We start from the raw sequence: 14,356 nt of genomic DNA, 5'->3' as shown, positions 1-14,356 counted from the left end.
GTTTAATGGCTCCCGGCAATGTGGCATTCGATACTGACCAGGGAGGGCAGGAATGACACAACATGTCACTGCATCTGCCTGATCCACACTCCATGGTGGGCCAGGCAGCCAGTGTGTCTATTCGGCTTGCTCACACGTGGGCTGCTGCTTTCAGTCCCCTTAGTTTCCAGTCTTAGGCTGCTGGCAAGGGGAGAGAACAGTGGGCTATTGGCAAGCTGCAGTTGGTGGTCTCTCAGAAGAAGCAGTAGGCAATCAAGTGTATGGTCAACAAAGTGCCTGACAGGGCTGAGGGCCACGTGGGTTCTTACCTGTATTCATAGTGATGTGACATGAAACCAGAAGAGGGTCGGATGTCTGCCTGGGCCAGGGTTTTAATGGGAGATTTGAAAGGCTTTTCAGAGCTGACTGAGCGGAAGGTGCTGAAGTCATGGGTCCCTAGGAGGGAACCCGCTGCTTCCTGCATGGCAGGAACATTCAAATGGCTGGAACAAAATGGAGAGAGATACATCAGAGCAAGAAGGAAGGTCTGAGGGGGGGGTCTGGAAGCAAGGGAAGGTTCTGCACAACCATGTCTTTTGGGCGGGGGGGGGGGGGGGGCAGAAGAATAAATTTCTAAGAAGTATCCAAGTCCAAGCCCCAGATTCAGACACTCTAGAAAAAAACTGAGAGGGGCGAGTAGAGGGTGGGGAACTCCCATATTGCAAATGGCCCCCTACTTTTAATGGCCCAAACCAAAACACATGGTGTTCCAAACCCTAATCCAGATGTGAATTCTGTTCACCTCTAAGGACCTACTACTGCAAAGGTTTACGCAAGGCAGTATCTATCAAAGAACTTCTAGATCTCTCATGACTGCAACCTCTGATCACCTGCATGAAAGTTACCGCCCTGAAAAAAACAAACTAAAAATCCTCCCTGGAGGATGAGGTTCTGATAAATTAAAATGGAAATTGCAGAGACACAAGGACAATTACCTAAACCAGGCATTTGGAATAGCCTGCTACAAGCAAGCCAACCCGCAGGTGTAACAGACTAGAGATGGAAGAGGAACTGGCAACAGCACAAGTTCAAGGCACTGCAAACTCTCAATGAACAGATAGTGTAAAGGGCAAAAAGTAAAGTTAAGATTGCTAGTTGCCATTCACATTTAATAACCCAAAACGTTTCAAGGTGGTAGATCTTCTTTTAAGGTTTTTTTATGGAAAAAATGGTGGGTTTGTTTTTGAGAGTCCTTCCCTCCCAACAGAAATCACCACAGGAAATGTCCATTTTTGATTAAATGTTGGGGGTTTTTTTTGTCAGAAACCCACAAAAATGGTGTGGCTTTTGGCTGAACATTTTCAGTTTTTCAACAAAAGCCCCAACAATTTTGAAGAAAAACTTCAAAACAGTTTTCCATTTTTGTGGAAATTTTTCACAGGAACAAAAAGGATTTCCCAACTAGCTCTAAAGGTGGTCCTGGGAATACAGAAAGGAATCTGGTTTGGGGATTTTTAAACTGACGGTGTCCCCTTTAAAATATATATTTACGGATTTAGGGCTGATGCTGCTTTCCACTGAAATCAGTGGGAATTTGCTTTCTGGATTTTGTTAGAGTAAGAATCAGTCCAGTTAGTAAATTGCCCCCCACTCAGCGTTTGGTACAGTCTGTCTTTACCCACTGTGTGGTATTGTCCTTTGAGAAAATTAACTGCAACATCTGGGCTAAATTACATGTCATTTCACAAAGCTTGAGATTAGGGTTTATGGTGTGTGCAACATATAATTTTGCAGTTTTAAGTTGTTTTCCCCCTCCTCAGCCCACAAAAAAGAACGCACATATTTACCATTAGGACAACATAAGTTTGATTTCTCTGCTGGGACCATTTGTGATTGTTTTGCTGGCTTTATAAGAATACATGTAATGAAAAATGTCAAGTTATTCCATTAGTGGTGATAAAACTATTGTAACTGACTTTGAAGTTATAAAACTGTTTTACTATAATGTGATTGGAAAAACTCCAAAAACCCCAATATTCTTGAATGTATATTTATGATAGTATATGATAGTAAAAAAGAATGAGGATAGCTTGACATTGTTTTATTCTTTAACTAACAATTTATAGTATCTTAAAGCTTGAAACTGACATCCTGTTTCTTTACTAAAATATTTGTATCCTCCATTGCACGTATGCTGCTATATTACTAAAGGGTTGTTTCATAGGTACCAATCTGCAACAACTGGCTTGCTATTCCAAGATTGTTTACGAGCACTGGGCAACGCAGACTGGTTTGTTTTTGTAGGGTTGCATATGAATGATTGGCACCTGCGTTCATTCATTATTTGAACACACAGCATTGTAGAATGTGACCAGGGAGAAGAATTATATGGATTTGCGAACGGGGGCAAGAAAAAAAAACATTGAGCTGTCAGGCTTGATGGGACTGTACAAAGCAGACTATCTGTAACTCTAAAATCTGCAAGGTAATGGGTTTCTGCACATTTGTTTCTTGTTGGATAACTGCGCCCTAGATTGTCAGAGTTAACTTGCTGTACAGAAAAAAGTCTCCATTTTAGATGCTTCTCACTCTCTACAGAGGATGCAAAAAGTTTGCTCCATTGCGAGTTTCTGGCTTTGGCAGCGCAGAGAACGTCAGTCACAGATGCACTCCTTTATGGCTCAATCACTGCAGATCTGCTATTGGCTGTAAGCCAGCTAGGCCATTGCAGTTATCCCAGATCTCACTGAAGAAAGGATGGACAGCCAGATTCACAGCGGCAGTAAGTCAGTGTGGTTCCAATGACTTCATTCGACAAAACTGACTTACACTGGCTGGGGATCTGGTCTCACACCTGGAAATTTAGGGCTTGTCTACACAGGAACACTCGGGAAAGTGAATCCAAATTAACTAATGGTGTGAATTTAAAGTGTATTAGTTAAACCACATTAAACCCATTACCATATTAAATTATTCAGAATTAAAGTGGACTTAATTCCACTTAGTTTAACTCACTTTGAAACTTAAAAAACAAAAAACAAACAAACAGAAAAACATCTCCATAATCCAATAAAGGGGATTTTCCTGAAAACTTCGGTTAATTAAATAAACTTACTCTCCCTTCGGAGCCCAGCACAGATCCCTTTCAAACACCGGTATTTGGGAATGGTGAGAGCAGCCTGTCACCAGCCGATAAACATAGGTTCTTGACAGTGCAGAGAAGCGTGCGTGGAAGTTATCAGACACCCGATAGGCACTCAGAATGCTGTTAGGAAAGAAAAGTTGGGATCCTTTTTAACCCACTGGTTTAAGCCTGGTCACTACCTGGATTGGCGACCTCCAGAATTACACACACAACAGACTTCTCTAGGAAGCTCCTCTGATGATTCCCTAGTTACCACCCATCCCTTTGATCTGATAACAAACCAATGCTCTAGCATGGAACTTGGGGTCACTGTGGATTTGTGTTGATTAGGATAGAAAAGGAGACTGTATGCTTCAACTCAACTGGCTAGCACTTGGTAAAGTCTACACACCCCGACTACCCACCCTAGAGTTTTAGACTGTGTTAGCCATCACTTCTAGCATACCTTTAAATCCCAGACAAAAGCAAGCCTGTGTCGCTGTAGGAGGTATCTTTAGAATGAGACACAACTGAGGTTCTGACCCCTTGCAGTTATTAACAACCCCAGAGCTTTTTTTGCAAGAACAGGGAGGTAACCTTGGTGTCCTGACCTAGGTTCCAACCTGAGTAATTAATTCCTGCCACCCTTAATTCCCTTTCAGTTTCAACTGAAGGGTGTATCTTAAACTCATGTGTTGCTGAGCACTGCTAAACAGCTGCTCCATTCCGCCTTAGCAGTAGATGTGGAACGCAAAATGGTGTACATCTAAATATGCATAAAGTATTCTCTCCCCTTAAGGGGGGTGGGTGTGTGTGTCAGAGAAAGTTTTGCAGGAGTAAGACAAGCAGGAGTTTGTTCACGGTTTGCAGAAATGCTGTGGGATAAAATGTACTATACAAATGTAAGATATTATATTATGCTACATTATGGCTAGCATCAACCACAGCGGGGCCACTAGCTCTTCAGTGGCTGGTGCAAATGTCAAGGGACGCATAATGGGGTTTGTTTTGTGTTTTTTTGCAAGAATTCACTATATACTTACCAGTTTCTTTGGTATCCCTAGTATGTTACACAAAAACATCATGATTAACTCTGTTACTACTGATGTGGATTTAAAAATTAAATCTTTCTGCACCTTCCCCACTATCCTGCAACTCCCACTGTCATGCCTAGATCACACGAATGATGGCAAGAGAACCATGCTCTCCCCCACCAGGTCCCTTCACAGCAGAGCTCTGCAATGAATGAATAAATCTTAGAGTTGATGGATTTTACCCCAGGTTGAGCACATCCACACTGACTTTCATGCAAAGATTATAGCCACAAGGTGAATCCTAAGTAGCGATCGCTGTGTGGAAGCTGGCCAGACTGCTACGAATCAGTTTGGCGTGGGGAAATCCACAGGGGAGTGGCTGTGATGCACAGGTGCAGGGCCATCAATCGCCTCCTGCTATGAAGGACTGTGACTCTGGGCAATGTGCAGGACATAATGGATAGATTTGCAGCAAAACTTTCTCACTTTCGCTTCGGAGTCAGAGAGCAGGATGGCAGCCCGGGGAGGGGTGGGGGTGAGGTGGCACTGGGGTATCAGTACGACCACATCGGGCTGTTGTTCTGAATACTGGTACCATTTTCCACAGGCAGTAAACTGAAGGTAACTGAGGCTGCAAGGGAGCAGCTCCTGCATGCATCTGGCTGCAGACTGGATCTGCATGCTGCTAGCCTGAATGCTGCAACGGTGCCTTCTGAAGTAATTGCCGAGTGCCATGGCGAAGCGTCCTACCGCAGGGAAAGAAACAAAGCAGCCCTCCCAAGAAACCTTCAGCAGAGGATTGCAGATTAGCTCCAGGAAAATTTCCTAGAGATCTCTACGGAGGATTCACGGGACACCCCAGAGTGCATAAATTAACTGTTCACCAGGGCCCCCTCTGCCTCGCTGCACAGGGGAATGAGAAGCAGATAGCAACTGACCCTGTGTTGGTTATTTCACGACCTCATCTAGCCTGGTTAAAAAAAGCCGTACATGGGCAGATGTGTCCCTGCTGTACTTAAGCAAACGGAGGACTTACCAGAGCTTCCCTCCCCTGCATCAGGCTCACCAGAGCTCGACTGCTGGGACTGGCTAGACTGCTCAGGAGTCAAAAAGAGATTCTGGCTCCTCACACCTGGCTCTCCCTGTCACCTGTCCCCATCCTCCTCTGTCTCCATTTCCTCATCCTCAGAGTTCATTCCAGTGGGCCAGTGACTCCAGCCCCCCCACAAAATATCCATGGGGCTCTTGACCATGCAGGTGGGGCTGCTGCCGAGGACGGCGTGCAGCTCCTTGTAGGAGCGGCACGTTTGTGGCTCTGCAACAGAGCAGCTATTTGCCTCCCTGGCCTTCTGGTACGCCTGCCCCAGCTCCTTGATTTTTACACGGCCCTGCTGCGCATCCCTGTCGTAGTCCTCCTCCATGCCCCGAGCAATCTGGCGGTAGATGTTGAACTTCCTACAGCTAGCGCGGAGCTGGGACTGCACAGCTTCCCCTCCCCACATACCCAGGAGATCCACCTCCTCTGGGTGTTTGCTGCCCGACTTAGCTCTCCACACCGAGCAAACAGGAAGAGCCATTTCATAAGTGCCCGGGGCGTTAAAAGGGGAGGGGCGTATAGCTGCATAGCTGGCTGCAGGACAGCAGGGTTCAAACCGGTTACCAGTGCGGTGACGGTAGGACACCTCCTGGAGGTCACCGAGGACGCCGTGAGCAATGCAGTGTCTGCATCAACACTGTGTCGCCCTAACTACGTCGCCCGAAGAGCTCCGCCTCTCCTGGAGGCGATTTTGTTCCATCAGCGTAGCGAGCGAGTTAAGGCGGCAGGAGGAGCATTGGAGCGTAGGCACCTCCACAGTTAGGTTGATGTAAGGCAGCTTACGTTGACCTAACTCGGTACCGTAGCCTGGGGCTCAAAGGCTTAGGGACACCCAGAGCGTAAGACTGCATCCCTGACCATCTTGGTTAATAGTCATTGATGGACCTACGCACCATGAACTTATCTAGTTCTTTTATGAATCCAGTTTTACTTTTGGCCTTCACAGCATTCCCTGGCAAGGAGTTTGACTTCCACAGGCTGACTGTGCACTGTGAGAAGAAATACTTCCTTTTGTTTGTTTTAAACTTGCTGCCTATTAATTTAATTGGATGACCCCTGGTTTGTATGTTATGTGAAGGGGTAAACAGCACTTCCCTGGGGGCTTTAATGAGTCCCCTCCCATGCTTACAGTCAAGCATGAACTCGAGTGCCTTCCTGAATCGGGGCCCTGAGAAGGAAGGTCCTTCCAGTCATGGCCCACCTGGATACCCAAGGAGCACAATCCTCGCTAGCTCTTTCTGAAGGCTGTTACTCAGCTCACTGCAGCAGATGGAGATAGCAGGAAACTAGGTCACTCCCCCACCCCCCCAAGACAGACACGACTTTGCCGCAGTCGGGTGGAAATGCAGGGAGCACGTTGCTGCCTCTTAGACTGATTCTGCAGCCAGCAAGATGAGCACGTGGACTGCATTTAAGAAACCTCCACGAAATCACAAGCTCTTGTGTATTCAGAGGAAGGGCGCTAGGACAAAGTTATCCCCGGCGCAGCTCCATGGACTTCAGAGCCGTTACACCGGTGAAGAACTTGTCCGTTTCCTACACTCCCTTATTTTCTATTTTAATCCAGGTAGAGGAGCCTCTGTGAGAAGCTGCCATGGCGATGGGGCTACCTTGGTTTAAAACAGAGGGGGGCCACAGATTACAGCGGGGGGAAGCAGGGATACAGCTCTTCCTCCTCTCTCTGGCTTTAGGGAGCAGTGCCCACGACCCTGTTAGCTCCTCCACTTCTTTCCACCTATTTAAGCCACTGGAGGCAAGAGGTTATACTGAAGTGCTTCCCGCAAAGGATGCTTCGCCTTGGAACTCAATTCCCCTCTTGGTCCAGCTGAGCACAGATTTGTTATCCTGCAGGGACAGGCCGAAGGATATTGCCCCATGGGCTTTTGGAAGAGGCCGAGGTGTGGAAGGGAAAGGTCATTATCCTCTTCTGGCAGGTGTGACTCTAACCAAGGTGGGCCGCCCCTCTGCGGAATGCAGGGGTCCTTACAGTGCCGGGGGCCCTTTGCATTAGGTATGGGGTGCTCTGAACCTGGCATCTGAGGAGGAATGAGATCAACAGCCGTTAAAAAACCCAGGTGCCTATCAAGAGCAAATATTTGAGCAACAAACGGATTTACAAATATTTTTCTTGTGCCCTGGGGGTTTTGCCAGCTGGAGTGCCCGCTGATCCTCTCCCCGACTGCCATGGAGTGGATCAGGAAGGATCACGGAGTTGAAGGACTCAATGCAGTTTTCCTGTAACAAGCCTCATCTGACCCCAGTACCATAATTAAATGTTCCATTTATTCCCCCCGCACGCACACACACTCTGCAAGCATGCAGTTCCCCTGGAGCCTTCCTCGTCAATGCTCATCTACTTATTAGGAAATAATCACCCTTGTATGCACTCCAATAGAGCGGCTCTTTCAAAAAAGAAATATATTTATGCACACATGATTCTTCTGTGTACACATTATTTCTTGCCTCGCACACTCAGCGTAGTGAGAGCTACAGATCTTTTAGAGCTAGGAATGTCTTTCCACAATGTAGTCCCCTCAGCTTCCCTCCTTGCTTCATTTCAGTCACTCCTAGAGCCCATTTCAGCAGCACGGCCTGCAAAAACCATGCTTGGCACTGACAAAGTCGGGATTTCCAAAGGAATTTAGGTCCCTTGGTTACCTAGGCTGGGATTTCTCCAACAACATAAAAGATGGAGTCATCAAAATAAGTGTACTTCTTGCAACCACAAAATCATAGACCTGTAACCTGGCTCCTTTCCACCCCTCCCATCCTTCCAGGAGTGAATTGTCTCCTCTCTACCAAGTCTGTCTTTCAGACTGGGACTAGAGCTGGTTTGAAAGAGTGGGGGAGATGAATTTGTTTTTTCCCAAAAATATTCCAAACTTCTGAACATTTCAAGCAGCTCGAGCAGCGAGCCCTTCTCAGAACCCTGCCGTGTACGTGCGGTCTATGGTGCACAAAGCAAACTTGTGACTGATTTGCAACACCCCACCTTTATTGCTTATGCCTCTGACCCTGCAAAGGGAATTATACACCTGCTTGGGAGCCCTGCAGAAGTCAATCGGACTTTATGCAGGAGGTTGGCAGAGCAGGATCAGCCCTGGGCCCAGTGCCTGGCGATGTTTGCCGGATACAGCGCTTAGGCATGATCGGTACAGGCTAAACCCACATGGTAAGAGAACTCCACCTACTGACAGGAACTGAATTATGACTATTTATCTGTATTACTGTAGCACCACAGAGAAGGACCCCATTGTGCTAGGCGCTGTACAAACACAGAACAAAAGGACAGTCCCTGCTCCAGAGGGTGGACAATGACATATAAGTCAACAGAAGGGGGAACACAAGGAAACAATGAGGCATTACTGGGCTGTGGTTTCCGCACCCCAGAAGCCTAACCATTGTGAAGTTGTTTGGAGGCATCAAGGCAGAGAAGAATTCTGAAAGTGATAATGGGGCGGGGGGAGGGGAGGGGCGTTGGTAGATGTTTATGGGACGCTCCTCCCACGAGGGAGGGGCAAACCCACTGACCAAGTTTTTCAAGAGTAACTGGTGATTGGTAGCACCTCAGTCTGTGGGGGATCCACTTGAGATGCCGTAAAGGGACCCGATATTCAGAAGGCAGGTGCTCAGCATTGTCTGAAAACCAGACCCCACATCTCAAGTGGATGGTACAAAAATCACTCGTTACTGTGAAAGCCTTGGCTGTGTTCTCCTGCGCTCTGATTCAGAGAGGTACTACCTTCCACTGGTGATACAGAGGAAGCAAAAGTGATTCTTAAAGATCCCAACAGAATCTGTATGGAAGCAATATTTTATTAGCAGATCCTGCGAACACCCTGGGGGAACCAAATACTTGACTTCCTTCACTTTCATCTGACATTAATGTTTATTTTGCTAGGTCTGTCATTAATCCAGAAGCAAATAATAAGCAAATATGGAACTGAAACCAGAAACAAAAGGAATACAAGTCAATTTTCCTGCCATGATTCCATCACTCTGACAAAATGCCAGCAAATATTCGGCGGGTAGCCATCCTACAGTCGCTGGGGAGAGGAGATGTCTTTAACAGATCTTCTCCATCTATGTGGTACATACTGGATCTGCGTGGGCGAGATCCTTTAAAATGTGCCTTGCAGCCCTAAAGTAATGCAAGACTGAGTCGAGATGTGGCAGTTGCTAAGGGACTGCAACCAGACTAGCTTTTGGGGAATAACAGGATCATTGGGCATGTAAAATCCCTATAAAGCAGATAATGCGCAAGGTACCACTGCCATAGGGATAGGAGCCACAGAATACAAACACAAGAATGCCCTTAGGTCCTCTGAGTTTTTGCCCAGGGCGCAGCAAGGTGCAAGGGTTAGCCGAGACTGTGGGCAGGCACAAGCGAGAGTTGGGGGTGGCAGGGGGGGGGGGAAGGATGCGCTGGGACAGAGGGTGGGTTTCAACCTCTTCTGCGATGGGTTAGGAATTCCTCACACATGTCTCCAGCTCCAGAGCGTGGGTTTTGGTGGAGCATCATCTGGGGATGATGCAGCTGCAGCCAGTTTTGTGGAGGGGAAGATCAGATGAGAGATTAGACCCATCACATGGCATATGGGAGAGCTCTACAGAAGGATATTACTGCTGATAATGCAGCCAGCCAGCATGGAATCTTGTTTCCCTTCCAAACTCTATCGACAATCATATGCTTTCACAAAGACCATCCCCCCCATCCACTTCCCCAATCTCAACCACATGAAAGTGCTGAGTTTTCTGTTCAGCATTAGGAGGGAATTTTTTTCAGCAGAGTAATATTGACAGAGGGAGAGTGGCGGTTGCTGAGTCCGCTCCGTCTCATGCCCGTCACCAATTCCTTAATATGAAGCAGACGGACGGTTTTGAAAAGTACAGCAAGGGGAAGCAGCACCAACCCGAGTTCCTCTAAACCCAAACCCTCTAACCGATCAGAGCCACAGTGTCACTGGTTAAAGACCAAATAAAGTTAGATTCCCCGTCCCAGGGGTCAGTCATTGCAACTGTACCAGACCAACAGGCCATACAGAAAGAGAAAAGCTTCTCTCTTCTGCGGGATACGACTGCCAACTTTTCACTGGATGCTCTCTAACCGGGATCTTCTGTCTAATGTCAATCTCAGCACATAAAACCGTGAGCTTCTTTATGGGTTGGAAGGAAGAAAACTCTGAGCTTTCATCACGATCATCAAAACCAGCCTCCCCTCTCCATCCAAAGCCCAGCACAGAATCTAGGGCCACGCTATAGATCAAATCTCTAGTTCATCACGTTTATTTCCACAGCATCTATTAACCCATCAGGAGGTAAATAAATCAACAGTTTGATATGTATTGAGTATGAAGTAGAGTTTGCCTCATAAAAAGGTTTGACAGGGAGATTGCTATCTGGCTTTCCAAGGCCTTGTACTAGAAATGGAAGAGCTATCCCTTAGACCTGGAACAGGGTTTGAACCTAAAACGTCCTGTGCTAGAAGTGTGGCCCCCTATTGAGCCCCCTACTGAGCTAAAGGAATACCTCCACTAGCTTGCAACTGCAGTAGGCTGTTATCCCCTTCAGCAGACCAGCCACTAGAGGGAGACAAAGGCCAACACTTTCTTAATGTGTGTTAGACATCGGATAAATGGCTGTTCTGAATGGTGTCATTCTTCCCTCCAGGTCAGTATTGAACCAATATCCCAGTCTGGCCATAGAGGTCACTGTGCCATGTCATTCAGAAGAGACCAAAATCCTGACCACTCACGGTCATTAAAAATGTCATAATACTGCAAAAATAAATGGTATTCTGGCCAAACTCCATCTCAAGTAATTGCATTCTGCTTCCCTAAATCCTCGCTACAGTTTCACAGAGGTATTGTGTTCTTTACTTCCTACCCCATACTGTTGTGCTGTTAAACACAATATTCCACTGTGGTGAAGTAATACCTGTACATCCCCTACCTCCCCCCCAGAGATGATGTGGAAAGGGTGTTCAGATCCTCAGATCTCAAGGTATTACAGAAGTGTGAAGTACCACGGTAAAATTCCGTGTGAGCCTCTGGGTTTCCTTTAGTTAATAGTGGTTATGGTAGCATAACTTCTGGCAGCCTGCTGGACTGAAAACCAATTCTTTCACCCTGCTGCCTTCATGCAACAGCTGGAGATGTTTTCAGAAACTCCATGCCTCCCAATTCAATTAACATATTGGCATCCTACACCTCATCACTCTCAGAGTTCTTATTTATAGCACGTGGGGCCAAATTTCACCCTCTGATGCATGAAAGGAATTGCCATTGACTTCCAACACAGCCACATATATACACCAGAAGATTTTTTGGTCCCCAACTCCACTTCTCGATGCTTGTCTCATCTGTCACAAAAGCAAAATGCTCTTCTTACACGTCCTTTCCCCCCAGTAATGATTAGCCATCAACCCAGACTATAATCAATCACAAGGACATTGTCAACTTACTTGCCATGATTTTAAAACCTTTACCTCCAACCCCACAATTCGCTAGTTAGAGTCACAGTGGGAACACATCACCACGGGCTATTTCCTTATCGAATTCAGTCCCTCACTCACCCACCCACCATGATTCATGTTGAAACTGGATGACTGCCAACACCAAATTTGTTTTGCTAGAAAGAAAAATTGCATGGGATTTTGCAAACGAATTCAGAAAAGAACACTTTGCAATTCTGGAGCACCTTTCATCTGAGGATTTTGGAGCACCAAACAAACATTAACAAAGTCTAAAACCACCCCCAATGAAGCCAAGAGGAATCATTTGACACAAGGGGAAATGGAGGCATGGAGAAGTTAAGTGACTTGCCCAAGTCACAATGAGTCAGTGGCAGAGCCAGGAATAGAGTGGACAAATTATTGGGTTCAACACAGGAGGAAGTGGATGAAATTCTGTGATCTGTGATATACAGGTCAGACTAAATGGTATAATTGTCCCTTCTGGCCTTTGTATCTCTGAGTTCTGACTTCCAAACCACTGCTCCCACCACTAGACCACACAGGCAAGAAACCAAATATGGGACCTCCACATTTATACTCTGTTCCTTCCTACTGTTGGAGTGATCAGAAGTTCTTTGACTTCCAAACTGTGTTAAGTTCAAAGACTGAAAATATACGACCAAATTCTATTTTATTGCCTTTTTTAAACCAAAGAGTCATCTGAAAACAAACCCTCTCCTAGCTCTCAAGACAGCTGTGTAGGCCATTTTCTATATGTGTTGTACAAGGTGAAAGCTTTCGAGGGACAGTTCCCCACAGATGTTAAACATGTAACTTCAGCTGGCTTGTGAAATACTGGCTTCATGCGCTGGCCTCTGACTATGCATTCAAAGGCCACATGGTAACCACAGCCATTACCAATCCATCTGGCTGAGGGCTTAAACAAGTGAAATTACAGTGATGCACTTGCTGTTGGCAGTACAGCTGAGACCTATACAAGGGGGCTTGCCAGTGGGAGTCAAACTTTATCTTATTGCTGCTTTTTACTTTGCACCGTAACTGTCAATGAACTCAAATTCATTTTTGCTTTGCTGTGTGTCACAAGTATCAAAAAACCCCAAACCTCAAAACCACCACCACGAGGATTCTTTCCTGTATTTTAAGCAGGGTATCTGGACACAGTAGCTTACATTTGTCAACACTGGTTTGTTATTGTAGGGTTGCCTCTGAGTGCTGAGCTGTACAGCCTGGTTTATTATTGTAGGGTTGCCTCTGAATAGTGAGATTGTGGGACTGAATTTTTTTTTAAATAATCATCACAGAAGCATTTGCTTTGAGGGAACTTAATGGACTTTGCAAACTAAGTTTTTTGCACTTAAAGAGACACCATCAACTTGAAACAAAACAAAACCACAATCCCCTCTGAAAAACTCTGACCTAAATATTTACACCTTAGATTACGCTAAACAAATGAGATCAGAAAATCTCTCTTTTGGCCAGTTTGTTTACTCTGCATTTGCCAGCATTTTATAGCCAGCTTCACTCCTTCCCGGGGGCCAGTTGGGCTCCCTGTCCCAAGCCCCAGCACCGAGGCATTATTCGCCAGCACCTTGGTGGATGAACTCCCTTTCCCAGGCACCAGGAGAGGGCATCTCCAAAGAACTGCAGCTGCAAAACTAACACTGAAGAGGCAAAAGGAAGATGCACTGTGTGTGTGTCAGGAGTATGTTCAATGAGATCGCTCCTCAGCCTGCCCTAAAGACCCTTCTACACATCAGCAGGGGAGCAGTAATCCCTCAGGAAATTAGTCAATTAAAAATAATAATTGAAGTTGATTGTCCCTTTAATAATAAGTCTCTTACAACACCTTCTCCCTCTGCATCTCCTCTGTCCGTGAAACTCAAATTCTGAGGACTGTATTTAATCGTTCCCATACCGCCCAGCAGATACCATGGCACTTGTTCAGACATAAGAGCGCACAGCTGGCTCCGAGACAGCTGCTGCAGATGCTGCTCCTTTTATTCACTCAGTCGAGAGCCTTCAGACAAAAGGCCCCACTGTATTTCAATGCAAAGTAGCTTGGTCACCCAGCTCCGGAAACGTTGCAATAAACCAGAGCAGGGATTGATCCTGAGGGGTGCTGAGCACCTGAATTCCAAGAGGGCTGCCCTGCGAGCTACAAACACTCAGCTCCAGACCCTGGGAAAGCTTTCACTGTGCGCGGGTAGGACCCCGGCCACCATGGCAGCAAGCATGGATTCCCTCATGAGCACCATGGCTGAATTTAGGATACTGGAGGACAGCTCCCAAGCAGGAGGCACAGCGGGGCAGTCTCCCACGCTGACCCTTGTCATCCAGGGGTGTCACCACGCCTGTCCTGGGCAACACTAACGGCAAAGCCGTGAAGACGCTGCCGTGAAGAACGCTCTGGAGATGGTGCTGAAGAGAACAAGAGCAGAGAGAGAACTCTGGGGTCCCGGCAACTCAGCGAATCCTCCACCTTGTTCCACCTGTCAACACACCAAAGGGTCTCACGGAACATGCATGGGGACCAGCAGCTCGGCCTGACTCTGGCTGGATGCTGACTCAGTGCATGGACCCGAGCAAGTCACAAAAGGCCCTAAGCATATTTGGCATTTAATTCCCACTGAAGCCAATGGGCGTTCGGC

The 14,356-nt window shown here is 46.7% G+C and overlaps 1 protein-coding gene across 4 annotated transcripts in view; it reads right to left on the bottom strand.

Moving 5' to 3' along the window:
- The window catches only part of PUSL1 (pseudouridine synthase like 1), a 65,763-nt gene that overhangs the window by 29,993 nt on the left and 21,414 nt on the right, over positions 1-14,356 (bottom strand). For all 4 annotated transcript variants that reach the window (XM_073317094.1, XM_073317096.1, XM_073317097.1 and 1 more), the window contains exons 4-5: positions 3,095-3,244; positions 309-482 (exon numbers count right to left, since the gene is read on the bottom strand). In XM_073317094.1, the coding sequence (XP_073173195.1) occupies positions 309-482; positions 3,095-3,244 (324 nt within the window). The remainder of the gene's footprint in view (positions 1-308; positions 483-3,094; positions 3,245-14,356) is intronic.

This window comes from Lepidochelys kempii, chromosome 18, assembly GCF_965140265.1.
Source record: "Lepidochelys kempii isolate rLepKem1 chromosome 18, rLepKem1.hap2, whole genome shotgun sequence".
In the NCBI taxonomy this organism is placed as follows: Eukaryota; Metazoa; Chordata; order Testudines; family Cheloniidae; genus Lepidochelys; species Lepidochelys kempii.
The sequence above is the reverse complement of the archived record's forward strand: the minus strand, read 5'-3'. Positions and strand labels throughout refer to the sequence as shown.